The sequence below is a fragment of the Seriola dumerili genome, unplaced genomic scaffold (genome assembly GCF_002260705.1).
Source record: "Seriola dumerili isolate Sdu_G_001 unplaced genomic scaffold, Sdu_1.0 BDQW01000291.1, whole genome shotgun sequence".
In the NCBI taxonomy this organism is placed as follows: Eukaryota; Metazoa; Chordata; class Actinopteri; order Carangiformes; family Carangidae; genus Seriola; species Seriola dumerili.
In genome coordinates, this window is record NW_019174546.1 from 3153903 (window position 1) to 3173899 (window position 19997).

The window sequence follows — 19997 nt, forward strand, 5'->3', positions numbered from 1 at the left end:
ACAAGCTTACATACACTATATAAGTCACATCTGGGACTGCTTAAAACACTGTGTTTCACACAGTCATTGATTAATGACAACTGTTTAATACCTAATAACTGTCTGAGCAGAAAAACAAGTCATCTTGCAGTGTGTATCTGTACCATATAGCAGTGCTGTTCTGTACACCCTTATCAGCAAAAATAAAGAAAATATATGTATTTTGTAATGGTGTTGACAGACTTTGGATGTGTATGATTTACAATCCTCAGATGGACATGTAGCTGAGAGGCCAGGTAGCAGCGAGGGCAGTCAAGTGCACCTCAGCCACACCACAGAAATAAACTGTCCTGAAGGCCTGGAACAGTCTGTGAGTCAAGTATGAACAGGATCTAAACCTCACCTTCATCTGGTGATAAAAATAAAAGTAAAACTATTTACACAGCTTCATCTATTTTGCTTCAAGGCTGATGACGAGACACTCCCAGTGCCAAACTGCAGTTCAGCCTCCAGTCATCTCCCTGAGACAGAGGTAACCCTGCTAACACTTATTGTGCTAATCACTTTCCTCTCCGTATTCATTCATGCATATTGATTTTGATGTCTGCCACTGCCACTTATTTTTCTCTGCAGGTGTATAACAAGGTGATGATGCTCATAAGGATGCTCTACAGCTTAAAGGTAATGCACTGTAAACTGTTCTGAAATCTGTAAGTGTTTATCTTTATGAAGCTAAATGAGTGATTATGAGAATAATATAATTCGATTACGACAATAAAAGTAAGCCGTTGTGCGATTGTTTATGGTTTGTTCATATTGAATATACAGGCAGTCATCGCCCAGCAGGACAGCCAGATTGAACTGCAGCGCGCTTTTCAAACAGCCAGCCAGCAGCCTGCTCGTCATTACAGCAATGTGCTGCTTGAGCAGGAGAAGCAGCGCAACCTAGAGAAGCAGAAGGCCGAACTCGCCAACTTGCACAAGCTACAGGCTCAGCATCAAGAAGCACAGCAGCGCTGGGAGAAGGAGAGGGAGCGGCAGAGGATACAGATTGAGACTCTGGAGGCTCAAGTGCAACAGAGGGAGGAGGACTGCAGGAAATGGGAGGAGAAGCTGAACGGGGAGAAGGCCGAGCTGGAGACGCAGCGGGAAAACTACCAGCAGGACCTGGAGAGGCTTAGGGAGTCCACAAAATCAGTGGAAAAGGAGCAGGAGCGAAACGCACAGGAGAGGGAGCGTTTGGAGAAGTTAAAGTCAAAGTACATCCCAAACCCAGGACACTCCAACTATGATGATCCTGCACAAGTGAGGAATCTGACTCACTGAATATCTACGAATGTTATTGACATTTCTGTGTATTTCTCTGTCCATCTGTTTTAGATTAATGCTATGCTTGCTAAAATTGAAAATACATTGACAATTTTCAACATTTTGTTTCCATCAAAGTTTAATCCAGTCAGAGAACAGCAGGTCAGGAAAGTCTATATAACAGTAATGGATTAACATCCTCTAAAACAACATAATCAGAGCTAACCCGAGCCTTGATTTAATGTTGATACTTCTTAAAATGACATAAAATACAGAATCAGAAAGAAGCACTAGAGTCAGTAGATACTCTTCACAGGTTGAAGTCAAGAGTGAGATAAGAGTTTGAGTAATACATTTCCTCTTTCTCCCTAGAGCTGGAATCTCTCCAGTTACCCATCATTCAGGGGAAGCATAGTGAATGGATTTGGGAATCAGACCTTAACTCCAAAGCCCATCACCTCCAATCTCATGGAAATTCCTCCAAAAGTTCCACCACGCAAGGAGAGCATCAGCCCCCAGCCTGCCAAACCCGAGCTGCCCGTCCACCTGATCAGCACCACCAACCAGGTGCACAAACCTCCTGCCGTGCATCAGAAGATCCCCACCAAGCTGGCTACTCTGCCCAAGGGAAAGGAGAAGGCCTTAAAGATGAAGGGGTCCCACCAGAGGACGCACAGTGCAGGTCAGGACACAGGCCTGTGAACACCATATCTTTATGTTGCAGTACAAGGGTTAGGTTTTAAGTCTTTGTGTGTTTTCCATTTGTTTTTCCTTTTATTCCTAATTTACTTAAGAAATAAAAACGGGTCTTTGCCATCCATCCATTTGAACTATACATTAAATATAGAGAGAGAAACCACTTTATTTCCTTATTTGTTGGTCCCAAACATTTAGCTTTAGCACCATAGCTAGCAAACAGCAAGCTCAAATCAGTCCTCAGATTCAAATGCCTTCAGATTTTGGTTTGTGTGTAACTTAAATGCAACTTTAAAATGGTTTCAAAAACATAATTATCATAAATAAATAACTTGGTGCCCCAAATCTACATCCAGCCTCTATAGATGTGAACCAGGTGCTGCCCATCCGAGTGACGGGGAAAGAAGGCGGTAGTCTGAGAGCCAAGAGGAACGGCAGCCCTCAAAGGATCTACCATTCAGGTACAGACAGAGAAACCGGAGATGGCCATTCACTCAGCCAGTCATAAAGATATCACCCATGCAAATTATCAGAATTGATAATCTATCCAAGTCTTTTGAGAGTCAAACACTCGCCAGTCTGCAGTCTGCCTCTTCAGAGAAAACAGCAGCTGTGCTCAGTTCATACACAAAGTAAAGTGACCATTTCAGGCACAGCCTGAACAGTGGGGCTGGTATTGTTTTCACCTTGAGTCTCTGTGTATGATCATGGCAAAATTGTTCATAGATGTTAAGTGGGAAAAAAATGATTAATGAAAAAATTTTAATATTGATCAGAGGTATTCATTTATTTTATTAATTCTCCCCTCAGATATGTTCAAACTGCCAGGATCTGTCCACAGTGTGAAAATGTCTCAGTCCTTCAGCACACACAAGAGGAGCAGCAACGAGGCTCCTCCACCAGCACCACCTCCATTCCCCAAAGATGTTCTGGAAATGGGCAAAGAGAAGGTAATCTTCCTTTAGTCATAAACTACAGACTGGAGTTTGGACGAGGCCTCTTTCTGCATAAAGACTTAAACACATGGAAAGACTGACAGAGCTGTGAAGAGACACTGCACATTACTTCATGACGTCCAGGTGTATCCAGTGTGAAGACCGGTCACTGTTATAGTTCTCTATCACAGGAAGCAAGCTGTTGAAACCAGCTGAACTTGGGGGGAAAAAAAGGCAAAGTGATGGACGTGTTTATAAGAAAAAAATGTAAAAAAGCTAGACCCAGTTGTACATTTGGGAAAGATAATATTTTAACTTTTTAAAATGTTGCTAAAACTTTGTTGCCCAAAGCTTTTTCCCTAAAGAGTTCTTTTATCATTTTTATTTTAAATGAAAGTAGGTTGTCTGTAACCATTTAGCACTCATGTTTTAACTTGTACGCTTTCTTTTTAATTTAAGGAATGAGTAATGCATTGTGAGGAAGCTATAGATTTGACAAGTTTACATCTGTTTAGATATGAAAGTGCAAAGCACATAATTTTGTTTTAGAATGAATCAGATCATTTTGAAAATTGTACTGACCTGCTCCTCAGTATCTGTTCTAATCAAGAGGTAAATTAAAAGGGTTCGTAGAAAGGCTGGACACAGGGACAGTCCACGACACAGTATCAGCAGGACTGTTTGTTTACAGCTGCTGAAACATTTGAGAATGTAACAGAATGGTTTCTGAGTGACATTCCCTGTTCAATAATCTCCTGATATAATTTAACTTTTAACATAATGTTGATGATTTTCTCTGCTAGAGACACATTGACAGTCGTCACCTCTTGGATCCATGTAAAATATCTTCCAAACCCCAACTAATGGGTCATGGAATAAAAAGATGGTTGACTTTAGAGCCTTGTGTTTTTTGTGGATTGACTTTGTGTGGTTGAGAGAAGCAAAGAAAAATCGAACACATCAAGGACATTCAAAGGATATGTTCACAATGTTTTAAAACAATAGTCAGGTGCCCATGTGATCATTTAAACAGGTTTTCATTCTGTACAAAACTATATTTTTAAATTCATCAGTCACTAATATGAGGCTTCAGCAGTCTGAGTGTGATGAATCCAAAGTAAGTCTTTTTAGGACAAAATCTCTTTTTATGTTCTCCACCGAAGCTCAGCAGGGAAAACACTCTCCATGTGTAACTTTGGTAGATATGATTTGATTAAAGGTTTCCTTTGGAGTTGTTGAGCTCTAGATGCGCTATGGAGCTGCTTTTGCTGCGTGGGTCCCTGTTTTGTTTATCTCTGACATAACAATGTTCTTGATAGTCTCGCCTGACTTTGTCCCACATCCCTTCCATGTGTTTGGAAGGGATTTTAAATGGCTAGTATGAACAGAAGGAATGATTGCAGCTGTTAATAGTTATTTTTTTTAAACTGTGAGAATTGGTTTCCCTCAATCCCTCAAGCTTTCTTACTAGGTGTTAATTAGCCTCCTGACTGCTCACCAGATGTGAATCAGGCATCAGGTTGATAGCTTCAGATGTTGGAGGCTTCACTGCTGTTGCACACACATCATCATCCTGTGCTTACAAGTTAATATCTTACAGGATTTCAATAGTTCAGTATTCAACAGCTGTTGTGGCCATTTGATGTTCAATTTCACTTCATTTGAACTAGAAAAATACTAATATCATCTTATGACACCTATTCCTGTTAAATAGGTGTCATAAGATGATATTAGTCCCGTAATACATTGTTGCTTGTGACAAAGGATGCCAATAACAAAATATATGCAGGCACACATGGCGCTGTGTGATGCTTCGCACAAACCGATCCAACAAACAGCATGCTAGTTGATCAGATAAGTGATCCAGAGTAAATAGAAACTCACACACTCCTCCACTTTGAGTAACTGAGCTGACGCTACAAAGAGCCTCTTTGTCAGAGTGCTGTTCATCTCTGCAGAGCCTGAACAGGAGTGTAGCTTTCCACAGCTGGAGGGCTGTGATGAAAAGACACTTTCAGACTCACAGAACCGCTGGCAGAGGCTGAATTATGTTGGGCATCAACATATCCAGGTAGTAGCAGCAGTAGACGGCAGCATCCTTTCTTAAACCTACACTTTTAATGTGTAATAAGAACAAAAGACACCAAATATCAAATACAATGTTTGTTTATTATATGTATTCCTCAACAGAGGCATTAAAAACCACTTGGTGACAACAAACTATACTGGTGAATGAATAATCTCATGTCCTGGAAAACACTGCTCTATTGAATCAGCGAGGGCACACATCCAGACAACCAAGCTGCTGTTGTTTGACCTCTGACCAAGTTATTTTTACCTTTTAACCCTCGGCTTTTAAACAGGTCTTGGTAACAGGCGTCAGAAATGAATGAAAATCAGAAATATATCTGTAATACAGTGTACAGAGTGAAGTGACTGCTGGGCTCTGGAGTTTTAGATGGCTCCTTCAGGATATACTGACACCTTGGCTTCCGTTTCTTTAAAGCATTATGAATATACATGAACATATACAGACATGAACCAACAACTTCTGTCAGCACATGAATTAAAAAATATTGTGCAAATGCTTCATATAAACTAACCTAGGAACATTGGTAACCCATCACTCGCTCCTCAGTTCACACATTAAACTGTAGAATCCGACAAAAACACAGTGCTTGTGTTTTTCATAAGCTTTTTACCATGACACATTCTACTGCACCTCCCAACATGGACACCATAAGGCCAAAACCAGTTCTTAAGACAAAATGAGTAACTACTTGGGGAACAAAACTGTGGTGGCCCATGTTTTTTAAAGTGTCGCACCACCAATAATGTATACAAAGTCTACACTATAGATTATACACTACATTTTATATAAAAGGGAAAAATTGAAATTATTGCATGCAAAACAAAATATACCAAAAATAAGATGAGGAAACATCAACAAATGCTTCAGTTTGAAAAAACAAAAATCTAATAGCTTTGGCTCAGTCAACAACCATGATAGCACCACATTTTAAAGGTTATGACACTCTTCAGCCATCACTGTTGTACTTTATATTCTGACACTGGATTACTTTATAATGTACTGGAGGGATAAAGACAGCTAAAATGGCTTCTTATGTAGTGTGTATCAGTGTGCTTTTGAGATGAAGGGTCCAAGTATGATTCAGACGAAGTGCTTGAAAGTTTCTTTACCCAAATTCTCCAGCCCTCAGAAAAATCGTTGGAAGCAGCCCCCTCAAATCTAACTTTTTCCGAGACAATCTGAATCACGCTGGCTTCAGACAGCGATTGGCCAGCTGTGTAGTGTTCCTGTACTGTGCATCCATGTAGACATACCACAAATGCCTTTGTACAACTCATCGCTTCAAGTGCAGCTGTAACAGCTTTAGACACTTTGCCTTTAGACATGCTCAGTCAACACATCTCATACAAACACATTGTAAGCATAGTGAGACCTTTAAGGTCTGGTCACTCAGGAAAAGTGGAACAGTGAAATGTCTGGTTCTAGGGGCTTGGTGACATTGTGACGACTGGCAGGGCTAGTTGGAACTTCTGTAGCTAGTGAGCTAACTGCTAACGTGCCGACCAGCCCAAACCATGCTAGCACCAGTCATTCCGAATTTATCTGCTCTCTGCCGATTTCCCGATTGCCAGTTCTCGATTGATCAGTTTGTCTCCGAAATGTCAGAAAATTGTGAGAAGTGCCTGTCGTAAGTTCTTAAAGACCAAGATGATGTCTTCACGGGTCATGACAGTAAAGCTTGCAATCCTCAAAATTGAGAAGCTCCAATATTATTATTTATATATTATTTTCTATTGATCCACTAATAGTTGCAGCTCTACATTAACTGTTTACAAATTATTCCTCTTTCATGGCTCATTTTATAATACTTAAGGAGATTAAATCCATCACTAATAGATTTTGATTTAAATTCCCAAAGTTTGAAAAAACGTATCATGGATTTACCTCACCTCTCTGAATGACTGCAGTGACTACAGCATCTGCATTGACATGAATTGTTTTTGCTGCAAAATTTTGCCATTTCAAATGCTGGTGTGACCGTGCCTTTAAGGTTTTTAGGAGCCTCAGCTGAGTGTGAGGGTAGTATTTAGGGTTCAAAAGCTTGAGTAGCTTCCAGATTTGGCTTTTCACTCCCTTTACATAGGGACAGTGGCACAGACCAGTGGTGGAATAAGTACTCTGATCCTTTACTTAAGTAAAAGTACCAGTGGAATAAATTTAGTGGGATGAGTGTAGTGGAGTGTCTCTGAGATGTAGTAGAGTAGAAATCTGAAGTAGCATAAATGGAAATACTCAAGTAAAGTCCAAGTACTTTACAACTGTACTTACTTGAGTAAAAATACTTAGTTACTTTCCACCACTGGTCCAGACTGTGCAATAGGTTCCTAGAGGAAGGTGTGGGTGAAGGTGGGGCTTCTGTGCTGGGTTTATACTTGGTGTGTTTGTCAGTTTCAATGCCTCGACCTTGTGTCCAATCCTGTGTCCCCGCTGAGCCAGCCATTCAGAAAATGCAGATTTCTTCTGCTCTTCCCTTCGCACCAAGTGCAAATAAATGTCCGTATTTAAAATGTCCATTGACTGAGACACAATGTAGAAAAAAACTCAACAAGAAATAAAACATGAAGTGAAATGGAATATACCATACTAGAAGTCCTTTCAGTTAGATTTGTCTTTGTCTTCATCTCTCTCAGCCGGGGGCATTTCCTGAGGCGGGTGCTGGGGCAAGCCTTCGCTCTGAGTGGTGGCTTCTGAGGTTTGTGGCTCTGGTTTAGTAGAGGGCCCCTCTGTCTGTGGCGCTGCCGTTTGTGTACAGTTTATCGGTGCGAGTGCTATGGCAGGCTGCAAAGGACAAAAAACAGAGCCCATTTGAGATCACTGAAACGTATCAAACTGAAAACTAAATATAAATTATTTATGATAATTACAGATACAAAAGAGCTAGGATAAGACAAACACAATCATAAAGTATACAGTCATTCCTCTGTCCACAAGATTATTTTTTCATCACATTTTCCTTTTAACAATTTATCCAAATTAAAGGAGATTTGTGCTTAATATTGTTGTCAGAGGCATTCCTGTAGTCAGAAATTGAACAGTCTCAGATATGCATCATGGAAAGGAAAGCCTATCCAAATAAACCCACTGGGGGTTTGAAGCCCATGAAACCATACACAAAGCTGTTTGAAAAATAACAAGCTAGTCTACATGACTGTCAGCACCACCAATGATTACTCTTGTTGTAGTTACCCACTTTGCTAAGCGATCACTAGTCACACACACACACACACACACATATACAAAAACACATATCTACTCTTCAGGGAAAAACAATAACAAAAATGAACCCTAAGTAGAATCAGGATGTTTTAATGGTAGAGTGTGAAGTAGCAAGCCCAGATAGAATACCTGCAGTGACATTCACAGACAGCTGAGCCCTCAGCAGCAGACTAGAGCACACCCACAGTAAAATGAAGGGCAAGGAGCAGCGATGGGAGGGAAGGGGGGGAGGGGGACAGTACAACAGAAAGAGGCAGTTGGAACGAATGGAATTATTTAAAGGGGTTACTCAACTTGAAATTCACTTTACTCTGCATGTTATTTAACACTAGATTTTTTTGTTTGTTTTCTTTTGTTGCCATTTTTTTTTTTTTAAGTCTTTTTGTTCTTCGGCAGTAGGCAGTCATATCAAACTGGTATTCACCACAAATCCACTTCCAGTCCAGAACTGGGGCAACTCCCTGCGCCACAGCGCTACAGTGAGGCTGGTGAGCAGAGTGCAAGGCACCAGGTAGAGCAAGGCCGGCTGACCCATCTGCATCAAGGCCAGGGCCACGAAGGTGATCAGCAGGCCGATGCCGTAAGCTGACAGGAGAGAGACAAAGTGAGACAACGCACAGAGGGTCAACATTTCCAAAGTCCAGTCATGTCCTGCCAACACTTACGATGCTGGTTTTACTTTTCTTTTTTTTTTTTTACATATTGTTTGTCAGCAGACTCGGTGGGCCTCCTGTAATTAAAATACTGCCCAGAGTGACACACTTGTATTTCAAAGTAGAATCTAAGGAAGAGCTGCTTGATCTTCTACTTCATTAACGATACTTAAATCACAGAGGAGTACAGTGAATATTTTTATGCAATTACATTGCTCACCCCCCCCCCCCGCCCCGCCCGGCACTTACCGATCGTACAGGCCACAAAGTAGATCCTGGAGGACTGTGTTAAAATGTCAAACCTGTGACAGTATGCCACCAGCAGCCCTGACAGAAAAAAACAGCAGAGGATCATTCAGAACAAGAGCAGCTACTGTATTCAGCCCCATCTCATCACACTTAGTCATCAGAAACTGAAGTCTTTCACTGCACTCTACATTATCTGATATTAACACCGGAAATTTTCTAGACTAAAGGACATTATTGTGCAGTTATTAATTCATGAGAACTAAATGTAGCACTTATATAGCATTAAAATATGCAGCTATTGTTGTTGACTTCCTGCGCTTGCATAGTTGGCAACCACATTAATGTGTTATGCTCGAAGAAAAGACTAAATTGGGTGAGTGTGGTCAATTGTCGTTTAATAATTTTTTTCATGAGCTTTAAGCTGTTTGAGTGGCTTGTGGTGTGATGACGCATTTTATTACCTGGTACTAAGATATCGCCAAAACCCAGGAGGGAGAAGGGCCGGTCACAAAGAGCCAGGGGGGAGAAGTTTAACCTTGGCACTTTGAGCACCATGGGAAGCTGGAGAAAACACAACCATTAGTGTTAACTATCAATGACTTTTCCTCTGAGCTGAGAGGAGCACTTTGAGCAGAAGGAGCAGTGGTAAATGTAAGTGTTATGTTTCTTTAACCCCATTACACCCAAAGGGAGTTGTGGAATTTGAAAACAAGCTCACCTTTTCATGTGTGGAGGAGTCAGAGGGACCAGCCGCTACCTCCACCATTATACTTTCCCCACTCTGAAGAGAAAAGGCCACGAGTAACATAAGCAGAGTAAAACAGACTGTAGACATGTGAATAGGTATGAGTGAAAAATGTCTTGGCATACCTTTGTAAATAAGGGTGTAATAAATACGAAGAAAACATCGTAGACAAAAAGGACTGTCAGTAGTAAAGTGCAAGCCTGTAGACGATAGAAAAATACATGATCAGTTTAAAACTAACATGGTACAAAAGCAAAACACCATTAAAATCTTTAAAACCACTTTCCACATTGTCACAGTTTACATCTATGATGGTTTATAGCCCACCTTAAATGTGGGCAGTCTGACTGTTTTGAGCATGTAGAGACAGAAGGCGATCCCCAGGGCGTCCTGTAACGCCCACGCCCACCTGGAGGACACACAACACGAGTTTGAGTCAGCAAACACCATCTTCATATGATGTACCTCCAACATGTTATCACACACAGACAGAAAAAAAGCCACCATTATGTCACCCGACACACAACAAACAACACCCACAGTGAAGTGCACTCGTTTGTAAACTAAAGCTCTTGGGTGTAGGCAGACTTCTGCGGCACATTCTGAAATCAACTGAAAATGCGTTTTTTGAGTTTGTGTGAATTTGCAGTCTAAATGTTAACACTGTTGTCTCTGAATGTGTTTGGATATTTACACCACAATGTCAAACACTTTTTTTGCACTTACATTGTAGAGTGTGTCATACATGGATAGAATCCAGATGAGACTTACGACACTTAAATTTGAACAAACAACGATTTTCTTTGTTGTTTTAGTGAGACAGAACAGTGGCTAAATTCATTGTAGTCTTAGTGCGACTTCAGCTGCTGTTATAGACAGAGGAGACAGAACAAATCAGACAGTGAGCAACTGTTTCCACAGACCGCTGACATAGTTACACAATGGAAAGAGTAAAGATTACATGCATCTTGAAGAAACGGATGCATTTACACCTTCTCAACATCTGTTTAAGATGGATTTCAATCAGTCTTGAATGTTTCTTAGATGCGTTCTTTTAAAACAAGACAGCTATTTTATCCACCCAAGACACATGAAGTGAAGTCTAATACAGGCGTAACACACATCTTGCTCAGAGAACACAGGTGGCAGGTTTGCTGGTGTGTGATGGGAATATTCTGTTAACTGGAGACCAGGATACTCAAATGCAGAGCACCATGATAACATGTAAACAACATATCCTGAAAAACATCTTCAGTTGAATGCAGCAACTACTGTTTTTTTTTTCTCTGCATTTAACTACTAAACGTATGCGTTTGTAAAACAATGAATTTGACACTTTTTTCCCTCTTTGCACTTACTGGTCTTCATTGCGAAACACCATCCAGGTGATGCTGACACCGATGCAGAAGGCTGACAGCAGCAACATGCGGATCTGTGGCCGCTTGTGCAAGTATGGAAGGTTGTTCTCTGGGATCCTGTGATCAAAAGACGGCCCACAAATCAATAAATATAACCACAACAAGGACATTTTCTTTGAATAAAACTCAGTCTGACGGTCACCACCTAACATCTACTATCACCAGAGTCCAGACCCGGTCATAAGCAATAATTATATGCCTAAAATTATACCTCAAGGCCTAATCTCTAACTTTAACCACATGAGATGCAGGTGTATATATCTATAATTGTAAATGTAAAATAAACATTTAATTGGAGAGTACGACTTAAAAAAAACATGGTTAATCATAACAGTCTGACAGCTGTTAGTTAAGGTTTGAGAGTAAGCAAATTTGTAGACGAGGCTTACAGAACGTACGCAGCTATATGGAGATTCAGAAAAAAAATATGGTAGGTGCTGAAAACAGACTTTTGAGCAGCTCACATTATGAAAGCATATTGTGTAGTCTCACCTGCACTTGCAGAAAGGAAGTCTCCTGACAAAAGGCCACAGGCAGCTGTACAGGCCGACAGAGGAGGCCACACAGAAGATGGCGATGACCCAAATGGCTAAACAGTGAGGGAGGTGAGAGATTAGCATCCGTTAACACATGATATCTCACTCATATTCTACAAAGGAAATACATATATGTGTGCTCTTTGACAAAGTGAGCCCTTTAATACCTGAATAGAAGTAGCAGTTTCACCACTGTGTTTGCAGTATTCGGTCTGTTGGGTCAATGTGCAACAGTGATTCAAAGGCACTAAGCAGTCTTTCAGCACTGATCAGTTTAATCTATTTATCAGAGAAATGTTATCTGAGCCATTAAGCTCTTTTGCAGTGCTGCCAGTCTTTACAATCAAGTGGTTCACACATCCAGATCTGCAAACAGCATCTACAGCTGCTACAGGATACAATGTCAACTGTAGCTCAGAGGGATTTTGAGTTTACAGTGGGGCTAAATGGATGAATTATTATCTCACTTTGTTCTCTAAGATGCGCTCTGCTTGTCTGGGCTTTTAACAAGCAATTTTAAATCTTGGTTTTAGCAGCTGAGGACCATATTACACATGCTTTACATCACTGCATCATTCTAACCGTTTGTTTTTTCCCTCAAGCACATGAACGTCCAGGCTGTGTGCCTCTCTCTCTCCCTTCCCCTTCTCTATCTCCTTCCAGTTACTCTCCGCAGGTCCTCCCACCTCCAGAGCTGCAGCTGTAGTCTGGATCTTCAACTGCAAACCACCTACTACCCCCATGATCCTGTTTAACACCTGCTGCTAAACCTGCTAAAATTTACTATAATTAATAATGATTATTAATAATGTTATTACCTGTCAACACTACTTTTATCAGTAGGAGCACTACAGTTGCCATTACATTACTATTGCTGTTACTGCCGCTTATATCACTATTATTAATATTGCTATCATTGTACGTTCTTGTTCTTTTCCTCTGTGCTCTCTCTCTCTCTCTCTCTCTCTATCTCTCCAACCCAGGGAGGAAACATTTGACAGTGTTTCCTAAACAGCCACTATATTTATGCAGTTTCAAAATTAGAAAAGTCAAATGACAGCCAAGTAATTGGTGCGTTTATTCAAGCTTCTCTCAGTCAGGGAACACAAGGAAGCCTGCAAGATGTGGTTGAAAGCAAATGGACCTCGAGTTGAAATTATTTGGCGCACAAGGAAAACACTTTCAGTCATCTTCTGCAGTGCTTGTACCAAAATGCCTGTCTAACCATGCCAGACCCACAATGAGCGAAGAAAAAAAATTAAAGACTGACTTTGCGAGGCCAACCATTCCCAACACAGTAATAACTACTGGGCAGACAAGACTCAAACCACTATTAATATATTGGTCACAGAGAAGCAGATCAGGCCAAATAGCCCCCCCCCCCTTAATTGTGAAGCAGTATCTTTGAGGAAACAGAATATTGTGTGTTATAATGTGCGTGTTCAGATCAGTGGTGTGTTAGTGTCTGTGTCGTACCCAGGCGGTCGTAGAAAAAGTAGAGTAGCACCAGCATGCTGCAGCACATGACCACGAACACGCAGATCATGATGGGGGTGACGTCTACCGTCTCCTCGTCCTGCTTCTCTGCGCCGTCGTCCCGCTTGTGCTTCATGTAACGCCTGCAGGATGACAAACGGAAGTCGGCATTTGGGACGTTGGGAGCACATTCATAACTCTAAAGCCTAATGATCAGTACATAGAAAGACTTATCTTCTTGTGCCAACCTCACAAAGCAAATAGTCTAGGGGAATGCTGTTTGCCAGTCTCTTGGATTTTCTCTTTCATTAGTTTCATTAAACGTTATTCACTGATGCTTTTTGACTTGCCAAAGCAGCCAGGATGACCATCCTTCCATCCACAGTCAATATTTACCATCATTTAGCTGGCTGGGTGATTCACTTCATTCCCAAGTTCAAAACACACACACTCATATTCCAAAATGTTTTTTTGCCTGTGGTCCTGTGCGTCAGAGACCCCGTCTGACAGTGGCCCCAGTCACCTTGGCAACCCGAGATAGACAAGATAGACTCTGATTGGCTCAAGCAGATGAGTCACTCATACGGCCTCAAATAAACAACACTGCCCTTTAGAGGAGTTGCAGGGGTACAATGCAGACTGCTTGGTTTGAAAAGAAGAGACATGCACACACTCTTGTAAGAGAAACACTGAGCACACATACTTAGCCAAGAAAACTATGACTAATTTTCCCCAGGGATGACTCTCCTGATAAATTAACTTTTATTTAAATTTAGCCTTCAGACTAAAAGCGTGGTATGTACAGGCGGAGGGAACTCTGTGTCCTGTCATAAAATATCACAATTAGTTGTGTAATAGAAAATACTGAGCTAACATTGTAAGATACAACCTAAAATTTCAGAACATATATCATAATGTTCAATTTTTAGACAAGCAATTATCATGGTTTTTAAAAGACAGATATTTACTTATATGACACTAAGTTTATATCACTTATTGGGACACAATTGGGATCCAGATTAAAAACACTAGAGGAATTGTGGTAAATTCTTATATGAAAATAAAAAACTGATTATTATTATTATTATTATTATTCTTATCTGGGACTTCACTAATTATACTGTGGTTACATGCAGATTAGGTACATTTACTTCTGTACATATGAAACTCTTAAACAAACCTGAATAATCAGAATCATGGAGTGATAACCTACACTGGATGTCACTTCCCCACTCTGTCCCTCCATCCCGTCTACTTACTTCTTGCTGTCTCTGCTACCGGCCCAGTATCCTCCAATGGCAACCGTTCCTACTGCCATCAAGAAAATGATCACCATGTTGTAGTCCAACACGGGCTCATTGGGTGCATACATGGCAACCAGTCGTCCCTTACCAAAAGTCTGTAGGAATCAGAACAGCATTAGGTCTGGACAAGCCTACAGATTCAGTGCCTTCGCCACTCACAGTAGTTTCAGGTTACATCACTGTTTATCCAGAATAATATAAAATATTAACTGTTTGTTCGAAATTTTGTCATAATTGCTGTGTGTATTCTTGAGTTATGGATAAACATGTGTTTTCTGAGGTCTTTGACTGCCAAAATCTAATCAATTCATCCTTGAGTCAAAGTCCCTCGCGCCGTTACTGAGCTATCGCGTTCATGAGAATGGGACAGACAGACACCCCGAAAACATAATGCCTCCGGTCCTGGCTGTCGCTGGCACAGAGGCATAAAAACAGAGCACACACAGACCATCAAGCAAGAATTATTCAGTTGCTGGCAATGATCATGGCAATGATAAACCATGGCGACTGCCAGTCATATACTTGTCTGTCTCTCCTGACAGGTATACTGTACTACTGTATACTGTACTGATACATTAGTAGTATCACACCGGTAACCGGTGGTTTCTGTGTGAACTAGCCAACTTCTCACCTTGCTTATGTCCAGCATGTCAGAATAGCTGAGCAAAGCTACAGGAATGTCAATCTCCTCATACTGAGTCTTGTTTCCTGCTGGTGGTGTCTGCAGTGAAAAACAAACAAAAAAAAACATTCATTTTTGTTTTCTGAGAAGCAAAAGTCAGTCCAGTCTCGATGCATAATGAGCACAAGCAACGGCCTTAAAATGCTTTAGGTTATCTTCAGGCTTACCAGTCTGTCCTTGCTGACAATGAGCAGCCCCTTGGCACCATTAATCTGGGCCAGTCGGACCTTTTCATAGAAAGTGCAGTTGCCCCTCATCACCATGGGGATGCGGTTTGGGAAGCCTCCCTCTGGGACCTCAGAGGGTGAGCACAGGACTGATGTTGTCAGGTCATAGATCTGGAGACGTGACTACAAAACGAAAAGGTTTACAGTGTTAAACAGCTGGAGGATATTCTCTTATGGTTCAACTCTTAATATACATTTTCTTGCCAATGACAGAGAATTTATGTGGTTTGGCTCATGATAATCGATGTATGAAATGTTTGGTGAATTATTAAAGCTTTGTGTTAGAGACTTGAACAAGACTGTTTCAGAAAGTGTTCCCCGAATGATACAATTATATCCAAAAATAAAACCCAGTTTTAAGTGTTCAAACGTTCTGATGACTTAGATGCTGTAATTCGTGCACTTGTTTCCTCTTGAGTAGATTACTATAGCTCATAATATTGATATCAGTCAGACAGATCGTGTATCTTCAGACCAAACAGGCAAAGAGAGTGGAGATAAAATTTATCTCCACTCTTTATAAAGAGTTTATAAAGTTAACATGGTTACCCATGTTACTCGTGTTGATCACAAGTGACTTACTGCTTTATTAAGGTCCTGAGGTAGACGTGCCCACTGTGAGTTGAAGAATATGCAGTAATCCTTTCCTTTGCTCTTGCCCTTGTCACTGAAATGGGCCATGCCATATTCTCCCACCACCTGTCAACATAACAGCAATGTTAGTATCACTCCACAAACTTTGATTTTAGATCATAGACGTGAACATTATTTCCAGCAGCACTGGAAATGTTGTTGCTGTTTCACCTGAAGTCAGCTAATATGGTATGGTTCTGTTAAAGTGGTGTGCCTAGTTTATAGATCCATATAACACTCCAAGTAGGGCTGCAACTGATGATTATTTTCATTATTGGTTAACCTGACAATTATTTTCGTGATTAATCGTTTACTCTAGAGGTCCATGGTGATGTCTTCAAATGCCTTGTTTTGTCTGGCAAACAGTTCCAAACTCGAAGGTATTTATTTTACAGTGATGTAATACAGAGAAAAACAGCAAATTGAGAAGCTGAATCTAGAAAACATTTGGTATTTTTGCTCAAAAACTTACTTAAAACAATGAATCTATTATGAAAATAGATGCTGATTAATTTTTGCCTGTTTATTGATTAATCAATTTTTCGGGTAGGACAGACAAACATGTAATATAAACTTAAACAACAGAATCATAAACAGAAATACATTACATCAGTACACAAACCAAATAACAAATATCCAAATAATGAACTCAAAAAATACAACAAAAATTGATTGATGACTTGTGCATGTATATACATTTCATCAATAACTTGTCATCTTACTCCATAAATAAGCCCTGATTTGATATCCAAAAGTTCCTGTTGTTTTTGTCACCACCATATTTTTTATTATTTACTCAAGGTACATTTCGTGAACACCCATTACCTCCTGTGTTACAGCCATGAGTGTGATGAGCCTTTCAAATGTTAATGCATGCTTACTGTTTCTTTTTCATTAAATAAAAACATTAAACAGTAATTGTGACATGTGCAGCAGTGCCTAATAGCCCAGGTTACTTAATGTCCTGAGATATTAGATACAAAATCTATCCACAAATTTTCAGTGATGTTCAGGTCAGGGGACAGTGAGCGCCGTTCCAAAAGCTTCAGCTTGTGTTTCTTGAAGTAGTTTATTGTGGTTTTGAGGTCTGCTTTGGATCATGTCCTGTTGTAGCAGCCAGCCTCTTTCAGTTTCACTTGTAACAGCACATTAACATTTGAAGAAAGGCTCATTGTAATATATTTTTGGCTACAGGCGTTGTATTTACTTTCATACAGGGGTTGTATTTTGTAAACGTTTATATACAACTATATATAGTTGTTGTAGTAATATCAAGGAAGGCCGATTCAAACCTGGACTAGAGTAATTGGGATTTTAAAGACTTTAAGAATCTAATTTAGTCTAATCTATAACAACAAACGAGTCAAACTTAATGTTGTTCAGACCAGAAGAAGGCTGACTAATCGTCAAATATTAGTTTTACTTGGACTCAGCGGGTCAAACTACAGTTGGTTTCACTATTATATGCAGAGATGTTATAATCAGTGAACTGTTTTAGCTTCAAGAAGCGAATTTCAGACGCGTTGCCGTTTCCTTCTGTAGCCTAATGTGAGCTGTTGGCTACCATTTATCGATCCTCTGTCTGTTGATTGATACTAAAATGCAGTATGTTATAAACGTTGAGGAGCCTCAGTGATGTGGTGAATCAGCGATTATCCTGCTCCGTGAATGGTGCACCTGAAGGTGAGTGATGTGTGGGTTTCCAGGGCCCACGGTGATCACCGCAAGCTAATACTCATAGCATCCCAGCTACGACTCCCGGAACACGGTTAGAAAAGAAAAAAAAACAATCCGTTTCTGTCAACCACGTGTCGCTACCCAACATAGACGGACAGATAAACAGTTTTCGGTGAACAAGGGGCGGTCTCTCTCACCTTTTGGACGAGAATAGCGGCCCAAATCAGTGTTTCAGGGACCCTCATGATGCTTAGCTCGTTGTTGTTTCCCCCATCAACCACCGTCCAACGGCTCTGCTAGAGCCCAGCTGTTCCAACAGGACACGCCCATTTGGTATGCGGTTGTTTTAATTGGCTGTTATCGTGAGGCCAGTAAGCACCTCTCTGATTGGTTACAGTCAAAGTCAGTCAAAAATGATGCCAAAGTAAAAGTATTGATATGGAACAGAAGTTAAATGATACATTTAACTGAAATTTAATTAAGCATTTTAGCCTGATTTTAACCGGGATTTGATATGATGTGTTGTGATAGGTTAAGACAAAGAAATTTACATGCTACCCAGACTCGCATAAGGTATCCCCACCCTTACCAGCTGCAACAAGTGATTATCAATAATTATAATAAAAAAAATATAGTGTATATTACTCTGAACTGGAATTTTACTTTATGTATTTTTATGTATTTCAGCCTATGGTCGGCAAGGGAGAGACGGCTAGCTTGCCGCCAGTGGGCCATACGCATGGATGTATTATGAGACTATCGTCCATGGCCATGCGTGAAGCAAGCAAGCTACCTGCTGGGGGACTTACCCAGCTAACAGTTTCAGTTCTGGGAACGTTCCGCGAACTAACATCTTCGTTTTCACAACGTTTCACATATTTTGCCTAAAATGAACGTTTCTTTTTTATATAGCTTACTGGGCTTCCTCACGAAGGTAGTAGAAAGTATGCAGCCAATGTCTTTGAGGTGTACATTTTCCATCAGCTGCAAAACATCATGCATTCATAAAGGCATCCTCAATTTATCTTGTCCATACAAATCAGAACAATTTGTCCTTTAATTGAAACGGAACTGGTTATAAGAAACGTAATCGGCTGCTATGGTTCCCACAGTCTCAGGGCAGCCTTCAGCCAGCTAGCTAAGCTGGCTAGCGTTTCAGCCGATGAAAAGTTAAGGCTACAGCAAAGTTCTATGTGTTATTTTACTGTCTACTGTTGTGTACAGCCTTTACAGAATGAGCTATGTTGATTGAGCATGTTTTCTAGGCAGTGCTTTGCTGTTATTGCATTTGCAGAGTGCTTCAAATTAAAATTATTGCTGTTTTTCAGTTTATCTATAGTTATCATTATTTCTGCCTCTAAATTTGTATAAGATCCTTTGACTGGGAAAAGATGTCACACTAATTTTTTACTGGCCCACCCAAAATACATTTCAGCCTAATTTATTTACGAAGTTTTGTGTCATGGATGGATTGGGGTTTTCAGTGTAGGTTACTTCCAGCATGCCAAATCCATGCAATTTGGAATAAGAAGGCTACAGCTCTGCTTTCCATCCATAAACCTCTATTTTCACTAAAATGATTGCCTACTGAACAGCCTCAAATATACGTCTAATCAATGCAAAGTTTTGTTTTCTCAACCGTAAACTTTGTAAGGAGGCTAATATGAAATACTGCACACTTATACTTCTTAATCTATTTAGCAAGCTACCGTATTCAGCCCGTCAGCTTTCTTACACATTTAACATTGCACATAGTCCCTGGTGGTCTAGTGGTTAGGATTCGGCGCTCTCACCGCCGCGGCCCGGGTTCGATTCCCGGTCAGGGAACACATTTTCAGTTTGGTTGGGTCACTTTAAGGGCGGTTGGTAATTCAAGTGTAAGTATGAGTTGGGAAATGTTTCATCTTCTGACCGGTAGTTCACATCCAAATCAACGAAAATTTATCCTTGGATCTAACGCGTTCCTTCAAAGGTTTCACCTGGACAACCTGAACAACAGCTCTTCATAATGGTCGTCGGTTGTTTTGTTTTTGAACTACATACATATTCTGTGTCAAACTTAAAGCTTTTGGAAAATTTGGTGACAAAGACATTTTTGGCTGTTTGACATTTGCTTCAATTATTTATTAATTTATTTATTAATTCCTATATTTATTTATTTGTTTATTAAA

The 19997-nt window shown here is 40.4% G+C and overlaps 2 protein-coding genes and 1 non-coding gene across 5 annotated transcripts in view; 2 read left to right on the top strand and 1 right to left on the bottom strand.

Annotated features, from left to right (window-relative positions):
• Positions 1 to 3814, top strand: part of LOC111230987 (rho guanine nucleotide exchange factor 18-like) — a 17102-nt gene extending 13288 nt beyond the window's left edge. The window contains exons 15-21 of the mRNA XM_022757901.1: positions 252 to 349; positions 446 to 511; positions 613 to 660; positions 808 to 1284; positions 1660 to 1969; positions 2340 to 2444; positions 2794 to 3814. Coding sequence (XP_022613622.1) covers positions 252 to 349; positions 446 to 511; positions 613 to 660; positions 808 to 1284; positions 1660 to 1969; positions 2340 to 2444; positions 2794 to 2948 — 1259 coding nt within the window. The 3' untranslated portion in view covers positions 2949 to 3814. The remainder of the gene's footprint in view (positions 1 to 251; positions 350 to 445; positions 512 to 612; positions 661 to 807; positions 1285 to 1659; positions 1970 to 2339; positions 2445 to 2793) is intronic.
• sppl2b (signal peptide peptidase like 2B) lies at positions 2826 to 18122 on the bottom strand. 3 transcript variants are annotated; one of them, XM_022757903.1, is made up of 16 exons: positions 18024 to 18122; positions 16099 to 16215; positions 15457 to 15639; positions 15239 to 15328; positions 14563 to 14702; positions 13304 to 13446; positions 11784 to 11880; positions 11232 to 11348; positions 10201 to 10282; positions 9999 to 10073; positions 9847 to 9909; positions 9590 to 9689; positions 9129 to 9206; positions 8651 to 8811; positions 7590 to 7788; positions 2826 to 2912 (listed from the first exon to the last, which is right to left on the bottom strand). In XM_022757903.1, exons 1-15 carry the CDS (start codon positions 18069 to 18071, stop codon positions 7606 to 7608), a joined length of 1677 nt encoding a protein of 558 aa, XP_022613624.1. In that variant the 5' UTR covers positions 18072 to 18122; the 3' UTR covers positions 2826 to 2912; positions 7590 to 7605. The 3 variants fall into 3 exon arrangements, with proteins under 3 accessions (XP_022613624.1, XP_022613625.1, XP_022613623.1); XM_022757904.1 differs by lacking the exon at positions 2826 to 2912 and adding an exon at positions 3107 to 3135; XM_022757902.1 differs by lacking the exon at positions 2826 to 2912 and having other exon boundaries at positions 5069 to 7788.
• Positions 18123 to 19581: 1459 nt separating this feature from the next.
• Positions 19582 to 19653, top strand: trnae-cuc. Its single transcript has one exon. It is a non-coding gene; the product is annotated as a tRNA-Glu (tRNA).
• Positions 19654 to 19997: the final 344 nt, after the last annotated feature.